The 23,671-nt window shown below is 38.7% G+C and overlaps 1 protein-coding gene across 4 annotated transcripts; it reads left to right on the top strand.

Annotated features, from left to right (window-relative positions):
• The first annotated feature begins 855 nt into the window (after nucleotides 1–855).
• On the top strand, nucleotides 856–23,380 carry kcnn2 (potassium calcium-activated channel subfamily N member 2). Of its 4 annotated transcripts, XM_067484922.1 has the most exons (9): nucleotides 856–1,701; nucleotides 2,064–2,159; nucleotides 12,945–13,363; nucleotides 13,631–13,772; nucleotides 13,989–14,099; nucleotides 14,174–14,301; nucleotides 16,146–16,154; nucleotides 19,022–19,091; nucleotides 21,408–23,380. In XM_067484922.1, exons 1-9 carry the CDS (start codon nucleotides 928–930, stop codon nucleotides 21,681–21,683), a joined length of 2,025 nt encoding a protein of 674 aa, XP_067341023.1. In that variant the 5' UTR covers nucleotides 856–927; the 3' UTR covers nucleotides 21,684–23,380. The 4 variants fall into 4 exon arrangements, 2 of the variants coding, with proteins under 2 accessions (XP_067341023.1, XP_067341022.1); XR_010911635.1 differs by having other exon boundaries at nucleotides 2,067–2,159; nucleotides 14,798–19,091; nucleotides 21,408–21,544; XR_010911634.1 differs by having other exon boundaries at nucleotides 14,798–19,091; nucleotides 21,408–21,544.
• The last annotated feature ends 291 nt before the right edge of the window (nucleotides 23,381–23,671 follow it).

Here is a 23,671-nt window from a genome sequence, read left to right as displayed (position 1 = left end):
GCAACTTTACATTTCTTTATTTTCCGATTGCTGGTTCCGTGTATGAGGTGATGTATATATGGAGAAAACTTTACGATTCCAATGCAACAGAAGCAGCTCTTGTGAGCAGCTCTGACTAAAACCCTACAAATACAAAAACATAACTCCAATATCGCCTAACAGCCATAAGATTAAATTTGTTGCTGCTGCAACTCTGGGACGTGTGGGTGATTGGGTTTCAGGCTTTGGTTTATGCCTCCACTGCTGCTCAATCCCGGGCAGGTGGTTGTATTTCCTCAGGGGGATATAATTCTTCGACCCCATTAATAACGCAGCCACCAGCGGTCACATCAATCTGTGGCTGCACACAGTCACTGGTCATGTAGGTGCTAAGGGCCTGTACCGTCACATGGTCAGTGGCCAATAAGCTGAATGAAATCAGCCGCTTGTAAATCAGCGGTGGCAGGGAGCTACGTGTGTTACCTATTAAGTCAGTAAATGGGAAATCAGTGAGGAATTTATGAATAGGCTGGTGGCTGGTGGCTGAATTATGTGTGTGAGAATGACAGGATCCTAACAGTCGAGTGATGATGGAGACAATACCCTTTTTTTGCCTTTTCCCCTAAAAAGTGGTTTTATTCAAAGCTCGGCTGTTTGTAAATATGTAAAAGTGCAGATAGATCTCCACAACAATAACACGCAATAAATCTTTACTTTCTGATGATCCTGATGAAATGAGGCAGGGCTTGACAGCCCATGGTTGCAACCTTTTCATGACGTCCAACCAGTTGTTTTGGTCCCCTCTATCCAATCGGAGGCTCTTCTCACATTCTACCGGAGCCGAAATGGGTCTATTCATGCAGCGGCTCTGTCCTGCCGTCAGCACCAGAACGCCCTTCGTCGGGTGGTCTGTGGTACCCGACTGCTGCTTTAAACGGCAGCACTGACATGGAAACCCCATTGCAGCTGCAGAACGATTTGTTTCCTGAGCAGCAGCTCCAGCACTGTAAGTACCAGCACTACTGCGGGCGGGAGGATAGACTGAGCAAGCAGCACGACCAATGCTGCACCTGCAATAACTGCACTTGTGATGCGAGAAAAAGCCTCGTCTTTCGCGGGACGTCGCCGACCACTGTGGGAACTTTAAGGACACCTTCGGAAACGTCTTCGAGGCAAGGTTGCCAGTACAGCGTCTGCGAGTTCACACCCTCTAGTCATGGTAGTTCAACCAGACATCATCATCCTCACCATCAGCAGCAGCAGCATTGCCGCGATCGGCAGCGGGGCAGCCTGGGCAGCAGCCACAAAGACAGTAACTCCTACAATGAAATAGCCATGAGCAGCTGCAGATACAACGGCGGCGTAATGCGGCCGTTGAGCAACTTGAGCTCGTCCCGCAGAAACGTACACGAGTTTGATTCCGAGTCCCAGCCTTTGCAGCCCATCTCAGCCGCAGATGCGTCGGACACTTTAATATCGAAGCCGGAGAATAATTCCACCACTCTGATGCCTTACGCATCGGGAGACGGTGGGGGAGGCTGCAGCCACAGCGGGGGTAAATCGGGTAAAAAAAAGAACCAGAACATTGGGGAAAAGCTCGGGCACAGGAGGGCCTTGTTTGAAAAGAGGAAGCGACTCAGCGACTATGCTTTAATCTTTGGGATGTTTGGGATCGTTGTTATGGTTATAGAGACTGAACTCTCGTGGGGAGCATATGGAAAGGTGCGTATTAACTCCGAGCTCATGCCGTGCAGTTCTATCTAGACCAGAGTTAATTTGGTGTCACGTGACTGACGGAGCAAGCCTGGTAAATGAAACAACTTTTGATAAAAGTGTTACTTTAGCAACAGCAGTCGGGGCTCACTGTAAAGTGTCCCATACTGTGCCATGCAGGCCAAAAGGCCCGCTGATGTCCAGGGGATCCCCCTGTGCAAGAAGATATCATGCCAGCATTTGTTTGAGTAAACTTTAAGATTTCTTACAGATTGTTTCACACAAGTAACTGCTGGATCATCATGTAAGAATGTCAATTTATTTCATGCTGTTGTGTTTTGTTTGGCTTTAGTGTTGTTGCTCTTTTCCAGGAGTCCCTGTATTCATTAGCTCTAAAATGCCTGATAAGCCTTTCTACAATCATTCTCCTGGGGCTGATTATCATATACCATGCAAGAGAGATCCAGGTAATGTTGAAACACTTTGAAATACTCTGTCTATACTTTGATGTTGATGTTGAGTTCACTATAATAGTAAGATTGTATCAGCCATTGATATTTCTACAGCTATAAAACAGGAGTAGTGTGTAATAACAGTCATGTCATAAACAATAAACTGCTGAGTTGAACTCACCAGAAATACAAAAAAAAAAAAAGAAACTTTGTGTTAAAGTAAGGGAAGTAGTAACATTCAGTGGGCAGTGTAATTATTCAAAGAAAGACTATTCCTAGGTCAACTTATGTTCATGTTTTACTAAAATGTCTTAAACAGCACTGGTTGCACTGTGGACTGTAGCAGACTGATCACCATCATTATTGGTTCATTATAGATTTTGATAAGATTTAGGAACTCTTCACAGTGTTCAGTGGATGACTAGTCAGCTTTTCTGAGATGTCCCAGCATTTAGACAGTTTTATGACCTTGCCTTGGAGCACTGTTACATTACTTACAGTTCTTCCTGCACTTCAGCACTTGTGTCTTTGTTGAACAGCCACAAAATTAATAGCACCACTTTCTACAGGGAGGGATGTATGTTGCCAGAAAGCGTTGCGTGACTGAGACCTTCTTTTCATTCTTTTTTAATTAAATCAGCTTAGAAAGAAAACTTGAAAAGAAACACAGTTCAAGCATTTCCCTGACTATTGAATAGCTCCACATTTAATCATGTTAATGGATTTTCTTGCTTTTAAACAAGCTGACCCAGCTGTTCTTATCTTATTTCTTTACTCCGGTAAATGTAAGACTGAAGATGTAGCATGCTGTAGGTGGTTGTGAAACAGAACATTTTCATATTAGGATAAAAAATATCTTTTGTACTAAATATTGCATTAGCTACATATTCATCAGCCTTGTTGGTATATTTTAGGATTTAACTATTCCCAGGGGAGTATTGCTCACTGACACAGCTTAACAATACAATCTGTCGCCCCCTTCAGATGTCTCATTGTATACCTTTCTTTATGAGGGATGATAGAAACACACAGATATTATCATATTTCAGCACATAACAGAAGCATTTTTATTCCTTCTGCAGATAGTTTCTAGTAGCTGTTTGTAAAATAGAAAGTATACTGTAAGTTTGCACGAGGCTCACCGTATTGCTTTGTCTTTGCCTTGGCCTATGCATCTTTAATTCTGTGTAAATTATTCAGTTCATAAACTTTTACCTTTTTCTTGTAGAAACTTTCTTTCATGTTAAATAATGTAAAGACTTAGTTGTAATATATTGCAAAGGTTCATTTCTCATCACAGCAGGTTTCCATTTAGTTACTTTTTTATAACAGATTGTGTTGGTGGGGCGGTTGAAATTGGGGAGGGTTGTGTCAGGAAGGCCATCCAACCGTGCCAAATCAACATGCAGACAAACGATGTGCTGTAGCGCCCCTGAACTCACAGGATAAGCAGAAAGGACAAAAAAAAAAAAAAAAAAATCAGTTTTTGGGTTAAATTGGCAGAAGTGTCCTCAGCAATACGTTTGTATACAATACAATAAAGTATTTAAATGCTTAAGCACTAAACTGTGCAGTATTTTGGTCCCTGTTCATTGTGTATAAGAATTCAGCATCACAGATTTATTGGTAATTATGGCAGTTTTACACGTAAAAATGGCTGTAATCCAACATTTTTTTCTTCATTACAGCTGAAAAGGTAATTTAAGCTCTCACACAAGCTTTTCTTTCCAGTCCTTTAATCATCAGTAGCTGCAATTTTACCCCTTAGGAAACCTGTTCAAATCCCTTTGATCCAGACTCCTCTTGCAGCCTTGTCAATATCCAAAACATTTTTTATCTTAGATTGCTCTCTTTTCAAGACTGAGACATTTGCTCCTTTGCTGACCTAGAAAACTTTATTGAGGCAATTGTTTCCCTCAGAGTCGATTGCTGCAATGCACTTTTCACCACATATCCACAGTGATTTATATCCAGTTTATTCAGATGTAAAAGCCCCAACACTATAATGAAGTAGACACCATCACTCCACTGCAGTCGTACTTGCTCCCTACTGCTTCATTCTAAATGTACAAGTTGATTATGTGGCTCGTCTTCTTATTCATCAAGTCTCCCTTAGAAAAAGTAGACGTCAGTTCCTGGGAACAGAGACTGGCCCACTATTTAAATCCAGATCCTAGTGTTAATACTTCAACAACACCAGCTGCTCCTTTCTTTCCCTGCCTGAGGGGCTTTTATGCCTGTTGTAGCAAGTGTCATTACTTGGTTCCTGCATGTTGCATTCCTGCCTATGCACACACACACACGCACATAAATTAATTCTAAATCAATCTTGCTAATCACACATACATGCAGACACAGAGGCAAATAAAAGGTATGCATGCTTTTCTCAATTTCCCAGCACTTCAGTTGCTATAATTTTCTCAAAACTGACAATTGACTTATCATTTGAGATCACATTTCTATACTATTGGACAGTTTAATCTTTTGCAATGTATAATATTTTTATTCAGAGTGTTGCAGAGTAGAACTAATTTGTGTCACTAAAGTACAAGTACATCAAATCTGTATTTGTACTGTATCGTACTGTAACAGTTCCAAAGCCTTCAGGTGTTATTATGGTAAAATTACAATAAATAATAAGGTACAGATGTTATTAGTCAAGAAGAAATGACCAATAAGAAATTCTCCGTTTAGCTAGAAAAAAAAAGAAGGTGGAAAGCCCCTAAATCATTATTTAATTTCACTTAACAAAGCACAATGGGCCTTATGCAAGATCATTTTCATATTCTTCCTCTAAACATTTCCTACTGTTCTCTGTAGATTTTCAGAGCTACTCAAACTTCTTGAAACTCACTCATTTCAGACTAGTTAGTGCACCCTGGTGGGGATCTGATATCAACTCCCTTAGAATCGCCATAGGAAGCTGCCTGCTCTGCTTGATTTGTTAAAAATTTTCATTCACAAAAATGCCACGTGAGAGTAAAAAGCAGTATTTTGTACAGCAGAGCCAAATCAGCTGTCAGGAATCAGGAAACTAAAATACAACAAATTTCAAAGAGTCAGCTAGTCACAGTAAAAGACCCAAAACAATTAAACAACAACAACAGTACAAGTACATCTATCAGAGCAGGGGTGTACTATGGTCTAAAGAAATAGAGCGATAAACACTATCACAGAGGATAATACTGCTGCTGTTTATTAACTATATTTAATGTTGTCCCCTGGGTGAAATGCTGAACCAAACACTCTTTTATCAATCTATCTTCTGTTGTCTTATTCAGTGGAAAATCCCTAGCGTGTAAACCCCACTTAATTTTTCTCGAGGCTACATGAGTAGAGTGCTATTTCTAAAGTGCACTTTTCCAAGTGGGAAATGTTGCTCTTGCAGTAAAAAGATTATGCATGCACATCCATGTATACTCACAGATGCCTGTCAGATGCAGAGGCATAAATCAAGATGATGAAATATTTTCCCACCAATATTTTCCCTTAAAACTGATTCACTGCCAAACTCAGTGAAGTCTGCGCCCTTTCATTTTTATACGGTATAAAAAAGGGACATTTTTCTCCGCAGAGTGACTGAAAACTCAAAAGGTCAGGTCAGACAGGGTGCAAGTCGGACATCAGCTGTCATTTGAATTGTTTAGTGATACATTGTTGAGTGCATTAACAGAGACAGGCAGTTTGTCCGAGCATGTACAGTTACAGAACCAGTGCATTCAGGAATGTAAAGCATCTAGGTTTTTTTTTCTTTGACCTTAAAATGTTGCTGCTGATCTGCCGAAGGAATTTTTATACTCTTTAGTTTAGTAGAGTTTGCTCAGTTGGTAGTCAGTCAACTTACTGTAAAATACAAATAGAAATGGAGAAGTTAGAGCTCCTACTCACTTTGATTTGTCAATGTCAAAGCTACAAACTGGAATCATCTTCCTGCTTGCTTTGCGAAGATGGTTGATGAGTTCATCTTATTCTCAAACACACAGAAACTGACAAAATAATTCTATTTTTTGACACATCAAAGCCGCTTTTGCTAATGGGCATTTGTGTTAAGGCCATTGGTATGTCGGTGTACCTTGTGATGAGGATTCTGCTGAGATTTCCTAAACTAATGCAAACTGCTTTGGGGGCTGTTCTGTCTTTGATGTGTGCTTTTGTGATAAAAGTCAGTGCTGATTTGTAACAGTCGCACATTATTACATTTTACAATCTGCAGAAAAGATAAAATAACAACACTTCCCTCCAAACTGTGCCAGCGATTCCTGCCAAAGCCAAGCTTGGCTGTGCTTGTCAGAGTGCCCCTGGGTGGTGTGTATGTGTCAGAGATATGGTGTAACTGCAGGAGATGTTCTTCATTTCTTACAGTGAAATTTGTCCTCTACCTGAGACTCCAGACTTGGCTCAGATAACCACCACTGGCTGGTGACCTGAGTGTTTTCACTGAACACATGGGCTTTCAAGGACAGAGACACTCAACCTCCCTGTAGTATTTATTGTTGGCATATACTAAATTGTGCTCTGCATATGCTTTAAAGCATGCAAATGGTTTCAGATGAATAATGTGGGCAACTTGGCTCCAACACTCCAAAGAAAGAAAGATTTATACAGGCTTTTACTTTGGATCAGAGAGGTTTGACTTTGCTTGAATAGAAGAATGTTAATGCAAATGGGAGACTTAATTTCAGAAACAAAGGCAAACTGAATCTGCACTAGCTTCAGATTTACTCCGTAAAGTGGCCTCTTAGTGGCTCGCTTTGATATCATAAATAAAGCATTGCATTAATGTCTAATTGAGCTGAACCTCTCAACCTAATTCATTAATGAGATTGAGCGATTTCATCCTTAGTGACAAGATATATGTTCCCATCTCCACATTACACAGATTAAATATTGAGCTGGACTCCATTAGTTATATTGAATGTAGTGAAACCAGTAACCAAACCAGCTAGCATCGCCGGTGAGCTCCTCGGAGACTGTGGATGCAGCACAGTGGCATGAGAGGAATGATCTCAGGACATATTCAGCTGTGAAACTTTCCCCTTGATAAACAAGGACTGTGCACTCTTAGTAAATAGACAGTATTTTTTATCCATCACAAAAGAAGCTGAACGTCTAAGACAAGTCTTATTTTGAAATGTTCACCACACTGTATTGTCTGTTTTGATCCCTGTGATCTGTTATACAGTGTGTGTGATCCTATACCATACTTGTCACAGTGAAGATAACATTTCTCGGAAAGTGAGGACATTTTGTTCAGTTCTTACTTCTCCAATGGGCCATTTGCAAGTCAACACTTCAGGGTTAGGTTTACACGCCCTCATGTGTCCGGAGGCCGTGCATGTCCATATAATAAAATAGGGTCACCTAGGGCACAATAACAAATGAAGAAAGGACCTTAAAGGGTCAGTTTACAAGAAGTTCAAATATATACAATACAAAATACCTTTTCTCCTTAGGACTAGAACCATTGGTCAGCTCACCTCTTTGGCCGCAATATAACTACCAGCTATTGTATGAGTTGTACAGACATTATTGTTCCCCACAACAAGATGTTTTATGACTTTCCCTTTAGTGCCACCATTAGATTGACACTTGTGGATTTCCGTAAAATGTCTCAAGTTATTGGTTGGAATACAATGAGACATGCGTATGTCTGCCTTACAATGAACTTTAACTTAGTGATCCTTTAACTTTTCTTTTAGCAACATCATCAGGTAAATCTGTTTTTTACTAGTATTTTGATTTTGACCAGGTACTATACATGCAAACAAAAATAAACCACACTGTAAATTCTCATTCAGAAATGTTTGGAATCAGCTACCATTTTTTAAATTAATTTATCATTTTTAATTAACTTAGATATCAAAGTTTTATATTTTCAAGTTAATGCAACTTAAATTTTCTCTTTTTTTGGCAAAAATTAGAAGCAAAGGTTGTTTTGACTTGAAGACTTTTAACTTAAAAAGATGAGTTACATTATTAAATTTCTGGGATCATATTCAACTGATTAAATTAATATAATTACAAAATGCATATTGGTAGACTTTCCAACATACATTATTGGAGAAGCATCACCCCCCAAATATCATTTTTTTCTATTTTTTGTAGTTTAAACTAAAAAAGTTGTGTCTGTTTTTAAGATATGTTGAATTGGGTCATGATTGCTTATTTTCACAATAACCAAAAACATTGAGCCATACAAGGGATGGTGTTGAATGCAGTCCCTACCCATGTACACTTTGAATTTTCAGTCACTTGTGTTTTTATACTGACTCTGGTACAATGTGGTTCCAATACGGGCAAGTTAATTATGTTAAATGCAGAACTAAAACTTGGCTTCTCAGTTTAAAGAGTAATCAGTGACTTTTGGCTTGTCCCTTCATGCCAAACACTCATGATTTGGCATGGTTTTTTATGCCGGATGCCCTTTCTTTCGCAACCCTCCCATTTTACCTAGGCTCAGGACCAGCAAAAACAATAGTTTAAACAAAAAGCAATATTTTACCAAGATAGCATTTAACTGTTAGAAGAACAAACTGCAATAGTTGATGACATAAATTTTAAGTCAACAATTTACATTTTACAGTGAACCAACTGCTTAAACTCAACTGCTTTGGATTAGGGTATTTGGCCTCTTTTGGAAAATAATTGTTACTTACATAATTTCTGTCTTTACCAAATTATAATAAAGAAAATTTGCAAAAAAAACAATGTTTTTAACCATTACTAATAATTTTGTCATATGATAAATGTTTTAGCTTTGTAACTGTAGGTGCTTCATGTTGTTTTAAAAAGTCACACATAAAAGTATTGATTGCCAAATTTCAGATTCTTTAGTTACTTAACCTTTGTTGGCATGTTTTCAGCATTTTTTTAGAATCCTTTAACTTCCACTGTTTAAATTGTCAGGCTTGTGTAAGCGTTATTAAAATGCCCTGGATCTTCAAGTTTCCATTTTAATTTCATGTCTTTGTATGTATATGTAGCATATTCTAGGATGATTTAGAAAACAAAGTTGTGTTTCTCCACTGTGATGTAGTTTTCATTACCTCTGTCATAACTGCTGGTTCTGCTGCTAGCTTGGAATATTTGATGCTCCAAGGTAAAGGGCTCTTCAGTATCGTATTTCAGGTCAACCATTACCATAATTGCTTTTACCTACCAAGTAGTCTTTTCTTATGCGACCTGTGTTTAAATGTTTAATTACAGCGTTTTGAGGTAACAAACTTTGTAACTGCTTTTGACAGGGTGGTTTTGTTGTTTAAAATGTAAAATAAAACGCATCTTGTGTTGTGTGCAAACAATAGATTTAGTGGCTTTCAGAGCCCTAATTCTGTAAGTAAGAGACTGCAGCACAGTGGAGGTGCAGCTTGTGTTGCCATGTCTATGTTACACTCACTTGGAAAGCTGAACAAGACAAGCCGTGGTTTGAGTTACACACTTCTCTGACAGATGTCAGTTTGTTAAAGGAGCTCAGTCTCATTTGATATGAACAACTGCCTCTGAAAATTTAATTCATGTGCTTTTTGTGTTTGGGGAAACTTTGATTGCAGCCTTTAAATGAAATGAGCTGCCGAGGCTTTGTGGGACTGTTGTACCAATTGTTCAGGGAGTATTTGTTGTAGCTTGTTCTGTTTTTGTTGTTATGTACCAGCTTGCTGACAGCTGATATTTCTTGTACAGTAGCTGTGGACATATAATTGGTCCAGATGCTATAATGAGAAAGATACAGTGTTTGTGTGTTGAAGTGAAGTGGGCAGCTGTAGTGTCTTTACATGTCAAACTGTAGTACAAACCCTATTTCCAGATGGGAAGTCAGGAAACTGTCTGAAATGCATATAAAAAGAGTATGCAATGATTTACAAATGATTTGATGCTAATTGTAAATAGTACAAACTCAGCATGTTAGATGATAAAACTAAAATATGTGGCTTTTTTAAAAAAACTAAAAAGTTTTGAAATGAAACACGCCACAACTAATGAGGTTAATTAATAACAGGTCAGTATCTAAAAACCAAACAAACAGAGAAGCAAACCGAGTATTTCAGAAGTAAGGATGGGTAACATTTTCCCTTTATGTAGATCATTATCTAAAGTTTATAAAATCATATAAAAATTGAGAGATTCCGGGATGTGAAGTCAAGATGTCAAGGCTGAACACCTATGAGGGTGATCTTCAGATCTTCAGGTGCCACTGCATTAAAAACTGAATTTATAGTAGAAATAACTGCATGAGCTCGGGAACACCTCTAAAATTATTGTCAGTGAACACAGTTTATCACTGCATCCAGAAACATAGGTAAAACTATGCTATGCAAAGAAATAACTATACAGTACAAACAAAAGCCAGGAACTCTGAACCCTTTTCTGAGACGAAGCTCATTTAAAATGGAGTGAGGCTAAGTAGAAAACTGTCCTGTGGTCTGGGATGTGTAAATATGTAAAATTCTTTTTGGAAATCATAAATGCTGTGTCCTCCAGGCTAAAGAGTAGAGGAACAATCAGTCTTGTCATCACTGCACCATTAAGAAAACCATAATCTGTGATCTGTAATTAAGCCCTTGCTCGTTTCAGCAACACAATGGCAAAATACTTTCTCCTATATTTACATACAGCTTTGTAGTAAAAGGATCCAGGTGTTGAACTGTTCTGCCTGATGTTCAAACCTATCACAAACATTTGGTGGACTGTGTGGCCCAAAACACAAAAAATATAAAGAGGCCCTGAACTGTTGAGCCACTGAAATATAACCAAGAATGGGCTCAAACATGATTTTAAAATTAAAGCAACTGGCCAACTCAGGTCTCAAACATTTATAGAGTGTTGTTAAAAGAAGAGGTGATGCAACACAGTGACAAACAGACCCCTGTGACAACTTTTTAAGATGTATTGCTAGCATCAAATTAAAAATGAAAATCAAATTGAAAACATATAATTTTCTAAAAACCAATATATTTCTAGTTTCAACATTGACATGTTGTCTTTGTAGGCTATTATTTAAAAGCAAAAGTAGGTTCTAATGGTTTGCGAATCATTGCATTCTGATTTTCTTTATTTTCTATAGAGCGTCTGGAGATGGTGTTTGTTTGTGGAGCATTCATGTATTTCTGAAAGAAAAGTGGCAGCAGACAGTATTGTTCTTTCGTCTGTGTACTACCTTTGTCGTTTAGTAAATTCACAGCGTTGTTTTCAGTATAAGAAATATCACTATTTCAGAAATTCAATTTTATAGACAATAACATTTTGGTAGTAAATTTGCAGTGTAGGTCACTGATCCCATTAACTGTTCAGGACTGGGACAGTTTTTACTTCTCTAATGAGAAATTCCAAATTAAACTAAGTGGAGACTAGTTGGCAAACCACCAAGTCATGATGTTGTGTTTGTCTTTCTGACCCAACCCAATCATTTCTGCATGAGTAAGGCTGGCAGGTATTTGTGGAGAGGACAAAAGTCGAAATAGAAACCACATACATTAAAGATGAGCTGAGCTGACAAATGAATTAATCTGTGTCAAATTCTGTTTCCACTGATGCCAATCTGTAAGAAAAAACATTCGATTGCATGTGCATATTTTTATTATGAATGCTGAGAAGTCATTGGACATCATGTAATTTATTACCAAGCACATTAGGGATGTTCGTGACAAAATAAAATCATATGCAGTTTTTTTTTCTTTAAAAAAATCTTCTGCTCTCATGGAGAAAACAGCCGCCAGGAAACTTAGCTTAAATGTGCTGACAACAACATTTTGTGAAATATCTACTGCCAGTTGTGACGGCCTGTACACTGACGGAGGGCCTTGAAGTGATTGATTGGAGAGAGCAGGAGCATCTGTGGAGGAATATCAGTGTGTCGTGTCAGAGAAAGGAATTATGTACCGTAACAAATGCAGGGAATGCTAATTCTGCTCGATAGTTTTTAATCTGTAACCTACGACCAGCACGTATTAAACTCTTTGAGTGCACCTACAAACATGAGCACAATCAGGGATCACTGTGAGCAAGCTGGCAAGGTAAGGCAGGGGCTCAGCCATTACTTCAGGGTGAATACACTCAGCAGTGAACCTCCTGATCCAAAATATCTATGGCCTGAATTGAAGATGATGAAGAGGAGGGAGAGGATGAACAGGAGCAGGGAGTAGCAGTAGCAGAGGTGACCATGTGAAGAAGCTTATATGACAGAGGACAGGGTGGGAAGACTAATGAGCAGTGTTGAGATCCACCCACATTGTGGTCCCCAGTGAAGCCGCCTGCCTTCTGGTCAGGGTGGCTGGGCGATCAGAACATAATGCTAATGTAGAGGTGGCAGATGTTCCTATCAGTATAGGCCTTGGAAGTTGAAAACGCTGACTGCACACTGCAAATGTTTTAGTTTTTCCCTCACAGAGACTGATACCAGTGAGAGAGACAGGTTAAAGGGGAAATATGTGACATAATCTAGTTATACAGCTATACAATTTAATATTTAGCCACATATTTTAAATAAATTCCCGCAATTTGTTGTAATTTCTTAAAGTTGAATTTTTTATTTCGGAAGAGGCCTAATTAATTAATTTCATTAATCAATCTGCCAGGGGAGATTTTATTCTTTGGAAAGTGTTATAGTTATGTAGATGATTTGTCTTAAATGTTCAACAACAACAAAAAAAAAAACTAAATGCCAGAGCCTTCAAAAACTGTGTCTCAAAATTGTGATTTATTAACTGAGGGCTATTTGTGGCATATTGTTTAATGGGTTTAATGATTTCCTGTAGCTTGTTCTTTCGCTAAGATTCTTATTCTCACTGTGCACTTTCATTGCAGTTATTTATGGTGGACAATGCAGCTGATGACTGGAGGATAGCCATGACTTATGAGCGCATCTTCTTCATTTGCCTGGAGATCCTGGTGTGTGCCATCCACCCCATCCCAGGAAACTACACCTTCACCTGGACGGCACGCCTGGCCTACTCCTATGTGCCGTCGAAAACAGATGCGGATGTGGACATCATCCTGTCCATTCCCATGTTCCTGAGGCTGTACCTCATTGCTCGTGTTATGCTGCTGCACAGCAAGCTCTTTACGGACGCGTCGTCCCGCAGCATCGGTGCACTCAACAAGATTAACTTTAACACACGCTTTGTGATGAAGACTCTCATGACCATTTGTCCTGGCACTGTGCTGCTGGTTTTCACCATCTCACTGTGGATCATCGCTGCATGGACTGTGAGAGCTTGCGAGAGGTGCCTGGATCAGTTTCTCATGCTATCCTGCACTCCTCAGCATAAAACATAGATAAGTCATAAAAATAGATAAGTTCTCAGTTCAGACTGTGTCTGAGCATAAGGATAGAACATTTTACACATGTTGTAAGAAAAGATTATAGGCCAGCTGACAGTTAATCTTTTGTTCTACATTGGATTAAATTGTGTTTTAGCCATTAGAAGAAACTGGAGTTTCTATAGGTGCATTAAGGTGAGCCAACCGATTGCATGTTTTATTTATTACAGGTACCATGACAACCAAGATATAACCAGCAACTTTCTAGGAGCCATGTGGTTGATCTCAATCACGTTTCTTACCATTGGATATGGGGACATGGTCCCAAATACATACTGTGGGAAAGGAGTGTGCCTACTGACGGGCATTATGGTGAGAAAAGCAGAGAAAAGAAGAGTGCTTGCATGTTCTCCTTTGCCCTTTTGAAAAAGTGTTAAAAGACTGACAGGAAGCCTTATTATTTATGTGGCGAATGTGCTGCTAATAATTCATGATGGAAAAAGCAGTTGACAAGCAAAAAGACAAACAAACCAAAAAGCAAAAATCCACATGGTGTATTTAAGCCTGTCTGTTCTTGTTATTTCACAGGGTGCTGGCTGCACTGCCTTAGTGGTGGCTGTGGTGGCCAAAAAACTGGAATTAACCAAAGCTGAAAAACACGTACACAATTTTATGATGGACACCCAGCTAACAAAAAGAGTAAGTGAACGCCCCACATTCAGCTGTTAGAATGTCACAGTAGGTATTTCACCTATTTGTTTTCATTCTTTTAGGTAAAAAACACAGCTGCGAATGTTCTCAGGGAGACATGGCTCATCTACAAGAACACCAAACTGGTGAGGAAGATGGACCATGCCAGAGTCAGGAAGCACCAGAGGAAATTTCTCCAAGCCATTCACCAGTATGTACTCCTAGCCCTGACCTCGCCCCTCATGTTGGTTTAATACCTTGTTTATCCAGCTGTGGGTTGTATTTTTTTTTTTATTCAAACCTGTAATCTGAATTGTTTGACACCTGTAGCAAAAACGTGCTCATATTATTGGATCTCATTTTTCACCACCATGTTTCACCTGATGTGACAAACTTCTAATTTGCAGATGTGGCCTGTTGATTCAGCATTAAAAAGAGTGTTAAAATCTAAAAAATGTTTTTTAACCATTACACTGGAGGGTTTTGTAATTCCTTTATATTAAAAACAAGATCGCAGTTGTCGGTAATTATCTGTGGAAAATGGCAATTCTTGGACTGTGGTAATAGTCTTTCAACAGTCTGGGTTTTACAATGGTATTCCTGAAAAAAACTGATTTCATCAAATATCTTACAGAATTCAATGCGGTATGATATTGATCTCACTCTGTCTCGCCTTTTGCTCTTGTGTCTTTTTCACTGTGAGTCAGATGTCAGGTTAACCTCAGGGATGACACATCTGGTTTTCTACTTTTCGAGCAGCTGGTCAGAGGCTTACCTGTCAGCTAGTCTTGTGCTGAGTCCCCAAGGACTCCACTAGTGCTACCAAAGTCTAAAATGGTATTGATTTTAGCCTCACCTCGCTCTTGTTTTTCTACAACCTACAGTGCTTTCAGGTACATCTAGTCTGTGACTTTACTGGTCATTTAGCTTTGTGCAGAAGTAAAATGTCCTGTTTGTATGTTTGTTTGTTTTCTGTGGTTTTATGTATGCATATGAGCCTTTGTGGCCTCCTGTGTACAACTTTGATTTTCTCATGAATCTTTTGAACATAGGTTTTAAAGACATGTAGGGAAATGTAATTACAAGGCAAAGAAATACACAATCTGTCTGCTGCTGCTGCAACCTGCATCCAGATTTGTGCTATTTAAAAGCCTTTTGTCACAGTTGCTTTGTTGAATCATTATGTCCTTGCTGTCTTATTCAGGCAAATTGCAGTAGCAACGACAACTTCTCATGTCCACTTCCTCTCCACTCTAATAATGGAAATCCCTTGGAGCTAAAGCTGAATCCTTAAAGAGCCTGATTTAGTTGGAAAAAGTCACATTGAGTTCTGTGGAAAAGAACAACTACTTAGCATAGTGTCATCTTTCCATCACACCTTTATCTTAAAAAGAGTTGCGTAGTTCATGAGGTAGTATTTTCCCAGGCCTTATCTTGGAGAGTTTTAAGTGTTGCTTGTGGCTTGTGTGCAGGGTGTGATACACAAACTGAGATGAATGTAGACACATGACGGGCTGGAAAAAAGCTGACAGTTGTCCTTGACCTGCGGTTAGGCAATAGCAAACATCAAATCAGATATCACTGTGCCTGCTTCCTCTGCTAAAAGCTGCGAGACTGTGTGGGAAAAACTCACTCACACATCCTCATCTGTCATGGCGAAGGATGCAAGGTGTGAACAGCTGTTAAATGGGACCATAGATGCCTTGAGGCACTGTCTGTGTTGGTGAATGTTTACTGAGATTAACAGGAGTGCTGCTTTGATTTACTGTATTTTTGAAACCCAGGGCTGATATGTGGGAAAAAGGATTAGACTCAGAGAGCCAGTAGAGCTGCAGTTACTGTATCAGAAACAGTTCAAATACACAGACATAATAAGTCAAGCAAAGTCATGGCTGCAGATCAGAGGTGAGGTGCCAGTGTAGAGATGAGGGTTACAGCAGGCAGACTTGAGCAAGCAGAGTTTGTCATCTGAATATGTTTATCTGATGTTGTAATAATTCATTTGTCTACTTCATGTTTCCTTTTTTTCCTGTTTGTGTCGACACAATGCAATAGAGCTCGAAAGTAAGTCTTCGCCTCACACGCAGATACAGACCTGTTGTGTGCATGCTAACGAGAGCTTGTCCTTGATTCCAATAATGTGACAAAAAACGTACACTCCCTCATTTGATAAGTGAAATTCATGCCGTGACAATGTTGCAATGTTTGCAAGGATCGATTTGCTTCAAATGACACAATCGTAAAATGCCAGATGCCAGAAGTTTTTTTACTAGATGTTCAACTAGTACCATGTCAATTTGACAAAATACACTGCCTTTCCACATTTTACATTCTTTCTTCAACAAACAGCGTTAAACAACCAACACAAAAACCGTTTATGCCTTATTATTCATTAGACATTTACTGCACATTGTGTACACACCCACAGATTCAAATCAAGTGAATTTCAATTATCAGTGATGGAGGGTGTTTTTCTTTCCATTTCTGCATGGATGTGATGAGAATTTGATCTTTAATCAGGGAGCCTCTGATTAAACTCCAATTAACTGTGCCTTCATGTGCCGAAGGATGACAACTAGAGCTCTACACAAGGCATACCTGCTGTAGCACAAGTATATCGTTTATAATATGTCCCTTGGGTCATGTTTTACAACTTTGCAGTCATGCTCACATAAATCAGGGCTTAGGGGTCATCTTTCGGCATGTGGAACCACTGTTAACGCCTATATTTGCAGCCACATTTCCGCCATTTCTCTGCTGGATGACACAGTAGCAGAGATACCAATATAATGTTATCGTGGTTGGTAAACAGCACCCACTAATAACAAGAATCTACAGCTGTCATGCCTCTGCACTTAGAGGAATTACCAGAGTTATGATAGACACAGTTGAAACATTCAGAGCTTATTGGGAGCGTGAGTTTTACAACCACAGTCACTGTGTTGCTTGTACTGAATGCAATCCAATGTCTTACAGTATTCTGTAGGTCCTAGCAGCTGTTAAGTCAAGTTTCTCACTACACTTTCCCCCCTGGGAATCCTGTCCACCTCCATCCAATGTTGAAGTAGGAATCATAGTGACAAGCAGGGCGGTAAGACCTTGTTAACTCTGTGATCAGTGGATTGTTGAATCAGGAAAGCAACCTAAAAGGAAGGTCAGGGTAAAGCTATCGAACAATCCTGAGAGACTGCAACCGCGAGCAAAAAAACAGGCTCCAGATTATAACCTGTCCATTAAACTGTAGAAAAATTACCTTTTTCTTTCCTCAGTGATTTAGTGGTGGCCATTGCAAGGAAAGCAAGTCAAGAGGATAAAAAATATGGTGCAGCACTACCTTAAATTGCATTAACAGATTTAGTGGGTTATTGAGTGGCTGTTTTCCTCTGATGAATAGCAAGTAGGTTTAGAGTGTCCATTGAAAAGCACAAATGCCAATGAGGAGTGACTGACTGAAGGAAAAGGACACATAGAACACAAAAGACAAGCTTCCCACCCTGTCCTCATGCTGTCGTATGCTTTAACCTTATTTGACAGCTATTGGTCATCCAGCTGTGAAATGTTATACTTCTAACAGGTTTTACATAAACTCCAGTCATTTAACACTGAATATTTATTATCTTTTGTCAGTTTCAATAGACCACCTCCTTGATTTCTTTTCTTTCATTTATCTGCCTGATAAAACTGCTATTTTGCCACATTATTTATAACTTGTCTTTAGTGTCTGCTCTTTATGAAGCATTTCGGTCTTCAGTTAATAGAACGTCTTCCCCTCCTTGTAGATTTCTTTTAGAGACTCCTGTGGCACCCTCTGTTGGTCTAACCTGTCATCTTCGCTCCACATCTGCCTGTCCACAGGATTTAGAGAAATGATCCTGCATTGCATGAGAATGGGTGTATCTCAGCAGATTAGCAGACTCCCAGAGGGGCCCCAAAAACCCTTCTTGCCCTTCACTGTTTGCTGTCGATTCATACACACAACCAAATGAGCACCTCACACTTAAACTCAGTTTAAATCTTACTTATTTAGAGGGATTAATCTTAATAGTAGTATTAGTATTATTAAAGGATTTATAAAAATCTGAAACACTACCACACTTGCTATCATAAATTTATTTTGTTATTGTGCCCAGTATAATTTAGTATGTGTGGGTATTTTGCCTAAAAAAAAACTTGACACTCTGCAATAGAGTTTAATTGCAGTTTAAGAGCCCTCCTGAGGCTTTAGAAGTCAGAATAAACAAGAGATGAGGATTATTTAAACATGTTGTGTGGAATAGGTGAGTTATAGTTTTGCAGACTTTACAGTTTAAGATTTTTGCAACCTAAAATATGGCTTTTTTTACACAGGTAATGTATATGTTTCTATTTATGATGCCATATTATATTAATTAATTAGGATTATTTTAGGCTAGAAATTGTTAAGACGTTTTGATGTTTCATAAGTTTGAAGTCACAAACTATATTTATGCTGAGAGGTCTCAAAACAGTTAACATGTCTATATACTCTGTAGATTTACATTAACATCTGATTAAATAAATAGTTGGTTTGAACAGATGAACTGTAAAGACATACAATGGGTCATTTTAGCATTTTTTTATCTTACCTGCCAGGAACCTATAGAACTTGATAAATGTTTATACTATATGGCCCTTCCTTATCCCTTAGTATGGTTGTATTTACTGGTTGAGTAGGACATAGAGGTGGTCTCACACTACCCCTGGCAGTACCCCCTCGCGCCCATGGTTTCCGTTTCACTTGCATGCAGCTCAACCAAACAGACTGACCCGTGCAATCCTTGCATTCTCTACACACATCCTGTGCATGTCCTAGGAGTGTTTTCCGTGTGTATGCCTTTGTGTGTGCACAAAATTTTAACTGATAAAATTCTGATAGCTTTAATTTATTGGGTTCTGAATGGTCTTGTGTTCAGATTGAGAAGTGTTAAAATGGAGCAACGCAAGCTGAATGACCAAGCAAACTCACTAGTGGACCTTGCTAAGGTAAGCTAGATGGTTTTCATGCTGCACTGACCATTAGGATAGAAACTGACAAGTTTCTTTGTTTTTTGTGACTGAAAACAGTGCATGCTAGCTCATTTGCTGGATTAGTTGTGTTTTCTAATATATTCAAAGTCTACAGGTGTCAAATAAACAGACAGTCTTTTCACAAGGTTGTTAAAAATTAATCTGTGTGATGATTCCAGTTGACTACACCATATGCTTTGGGGTATGATAATAACTTGATTTTATTTTGCAGTGTAAATTACAGTCCCCGGGACACATCCTGGAAATTACTGAATCAGAGTAACAAAAAACACTCGCGTATGCAAAAAAACAGTCACATTTTTTTCACTTTATGTGTATTCTGATGTTTGTCTCCAAATGCACTAAACAGAAGTTGACACACCTTAGGGAAAGACCAGGCAGTGCACCAGCCTGACACAGCAGAAAGAGCAACCTGGGAGGGGAGACACATTGTGATTTGATGATTCAGCCAAAAGCAAAGGTAGAGAAAAAGAGAACGGAAAGGCTAAGCAGCAACATTCAGTAGTGCACCAGTCGACATAGATTGGTGCCAACGTGTCATGAGTGGTATTGGTTAATAATGCCTAGTCTCCTTATGCTCTAAAACAGCAGCGAGCACTGGGATGTGACATTGGAGATGTTTTTTTTCAGCTAGTGCCACTCATCTGGCTCTTTGTTTCAGGGGTCTGTAGCCATACGAGGGCAGTGTTGCTTCACTCACTGCAGTTTGTCAATGGAAATATCAAGTTAAATAGCCTTAACTCATTATCGCTGATGTTTGTACATCTGTGTGTTATAATGTCATTTGGTTTAATATTGTTTTGCCACAAACTATGTTCTTCTTCTTTTCCATATGGGCTGAATTACATGTCCTCAAATTGCAAAACTGCTCACTCGAGCAGTTTAAAACGAGCTCTAGCACTCTCCTCTCTCTTCTTCTCTTGTTCTAGTTTGCAGAAATATAGTGGAGACTGTCAGTTACTGGTTTTAGTATGGGGTAGAAGTGGCTCTAATAGCCACATATTTTCATGCTCTATCACTTTCAGCCTGTATTTATGATATAGTATGTTAACTCACAGTTTTTTTTCTCTCTTGCATTTTATGCAATCTTTCTTGTTACATTTTAAGATTTACAGGTGAGATTCAGACTTAATTTTGTTCAGCTCTACATGTAGGTCTAAGCCGGCAATTAATTTCTTAGTTTAAGTAAGAATTGCATGTGTCTAAGATAGAATTATCCATACAATTAAATAACTGGCCATCATAGGTGAACTGTTATTGCATATGTTGTAAGGAATATAACTGAGTAAAACTCTTGGCTGGCTGTCGGCTTGTCACTTGCACTTTAGTTCTTTTTTCATTCACATAAACAACCTATTCCATTATTCCCACCTCAAATCAGAAGAGGACAAGCTAGGTGATGGATGACATCGACTTTAAGTTGCCAGGGATTATTAGACCTCTGCTGAAAAATACCTCTGAAACTGCCCTCCAGCAGCATCACTCCCAATTCTCATGGAAAATGTGACACAGATTTCTCAGTGTTGTTGACTATTTTCGAAGACCATATGCCAGGAGCTAAAGATCAGCAGCTACAGTGTAATGGTAAAGATTTGTTTTCCAAAGGTTGATACATCAAAAGAGCAAAGCATCATGCAAAGTCAGCAGGCACCTTTCCCGTTTCCTTAAGGTCACAGATTGATATCTGCTGGCCAGCATGAACACATGAGCTCCCACATAAGGTTTTCCCTACTAGGGCAGTCTTTTATAGGAAATTAGCAAGTACTCAAAGTTGCATTTGTTTAAATGTTCAGTGTAGACAAAATCCACAGTGCTGCAGTGTACAGCACAATTAAAAACCTATGTGGCTATGGTAGTCAGACTTTGTGGTTATTAACTGTATGGAGTTATTAGTACAAAACTCATTTTTGTTCATCAGAATAATTTTTTACTGATTGTGGTTTTTGACCCCTTTCACTGACAGAGAAATTGCTTTGAAATTGACCTTTCTAAAGATATTTGTAAAACAGAGCTGAAAAAAGAGGAAAGCATGTTTTAATCATTTTGACAATTGGCTGATTTCTTTTTTAATGTAAAATATTCTGCAGTCTTATTATGATGTATTGATAAAAGGAATCTTTAAATGTGAAGTGTTTGACTTTCCTTTTCAGAATGATCTCATACCTCACTACACTTACAACTCTACATTTACTGAAGTAGTGAAGAAGCATGCGTCATACCACAAAATTGGAAACCTATCATGTTAAGTGTACTTTTTCTCCCCTGTTTCAGACTCAGAACATCATGTATGACATGATATCAGACTTGAATGAGAGAGGAGAGGACATGGAGAAGAGGATTGCTCTGCTGGAGACAAAGCTGGAGACTCTTCTGAGTAACTTGCAGGCCCTGCCAGGACTCATCAGCCAGGTCATCAGCCAGCAGCACAGGGACTTCCTTGAGGTGCAGCTCCAGCCTTATGACAAACACAGCCCTGAGCGCTCCCAGTCAGTGTCCCGGCGGAGGTCGTCCTCCACCGCACCGCCCACCTCCTCAGAGAGCAGCTAAGGTCTGAGGGGAATGCCTCCACTGAAGACTTTTGCCATCATATGGCCGAGTTGCATTTATCGTAAAGCCTTATGGTTTCTATAAATATTATCCAAATTCTGATGACAGAATCCAAGATACTGGGGACAAAGCATTTTAATGGATAACTTCATGCTGTTATTTGTTTTTTATTACCTCAAAAGATGTTGTTATCCTTGCTCTGGTGATGACCACAAATAATGGAGTTTTCCTCAGTAAAAACTTAAAGACCTATCGATGGAGATATGATAAGAACTCTTCTCCATCTCTATGCAGAGGTAGCCAGTTTTAGATGGCAAGGTTACCATGTGTGAAACTATTGCACTAAAATAGTGCTAATCACAGACTGTCTGCTTTTGCTGGCTTGATTGAGTTGCTGCGTTCCTCAAAGCAAACTGAGAAATCACTGAGAAATCAGGCAGGGAGCATGACAGTGATATTAAAGAAAAGTTTTGTGTTTGATGGACTGGAGCAAACCGACAGCAGAAGGCAGATGAAAATCACTCCTACACACTGTCACTCAGAGATAACTTATAAAGCTTGAAATGAGGAATAAAGCATATATCTTTTAGGTTAGAAACAGCATCAAATATAGCAGTTTTCTTTTTGCAGAGTGCCCCTGTAGAATGACTATTTTGGGGGCGACTTTTCAAATAATAGTCCAAATGAATGCATCAGAATCTGTACTTGCACTTACTTTTTAATCAATGCACTTCAATGCTGACTGACATATGATATAAAGATGTGTTGCTCATTAAAAGAAGAACTTTTGAGATGTTTGGGCATGGGTTTGTTATTGTCAGTTCTCAAGTTGTGATTAACGATGATTAATCAACTCAAAGCCCATTTCTGTTTTTCACAGAGAAGCATTAACTTAAACCCGTAGAGGTCTACAGAAACTTAATGAGGATCACGAACTCAGTAATTACTCCTTGTCTTGCTGTGTCTCACCTCCTGTCCTTTCTTCCTGTGCTATTTATGCTTGCTGTCACCCCAGCTGGGCAACAACAAATGCTAAACAACAATTTGCTGAAACCGCTTCTACCTTTTGAACATAAAATGCCTATTTTTATATATTTAGAAGAGGACAAGCACACCTCAAACAACAACACAAACAACAAAAAGGATGTAAGGAATGACGGATTCAGCATATCTAGCATATGGTTTCATATATGTTGGACTAGAGTTAAGATGCATTCATTTAGTCTAATAAGGCCTTTACTGAACTTAATTATGGACAGATTTTTGAACTGCATTATTCTTCATTTAAATCTTATTGTTTGACAGCTAGTAGTGAAGTATTCAAGAGCATAAATGATAAATTTATCTATAGTGGCTGAAATATACTAGGTTTCAAAATTTTTGTTTCAGAAAACAAATTTTAATATTTTAGTCATCGTCGTTGCCCTTCCATGCACTCTTTCCCCATAGTAACAGTGTAATGTGGCCAATATAAAGTAGAGATAATGATATTAACCAGATGAACATAGTTGTTATTGCAACTTTTTCAGGTTCCCAAACCATAGCATGGATCAGTGCTTAATCATCAAATCAGCAGCACTGATCTTGTTTAAACAGTCCACCCAGATAATAGATGACAAGTGTTAAGTCCACAAACTTCAATAACATAGAAACCAATGACAGATTATACTGTATGCGACTTAAACAATAAAAAATGAAAATGCAAATCTAATAAGTCTATGTTTATTTATTTATTGTGAGAATTGTATGAACAGCAATGTGAATAGGCTTGAATCAATAGGGGTAAATTTTGCCTTAGTAACTTGTCGGCATTCACACTCTTGGTGGCCATTCAGTTTGGAATTTTTTTTGTAAAACATTACTACAATTTTCTTAATTAATCCAATTTATAATCATCAGTGTTTATTTTAGCACATTTCTTCAATTATTTACTATTAGGAAACTGTAACTGTGGTGCTTGTATACTGTAGACCAATTGTGTTGTTAGA

Source organism: Channa argus, chromosome 18 (assembly GCF_033026475.1).
Source record: "Channa argus isolate prfri chromosome 18, Channa argus male v1.0, whole genome shotgun sequence".
NCBI classification, from domain to species: Eukaryota; Metazoa; Chordata; class Actinopteri; order Anabantiformes; family Channidae; genus Channa; species Channa argus.
Note: the sequence above shows the minus strand (reverse complement) of the source record. Positions and strands in the feature narration are given on the sequence as shown.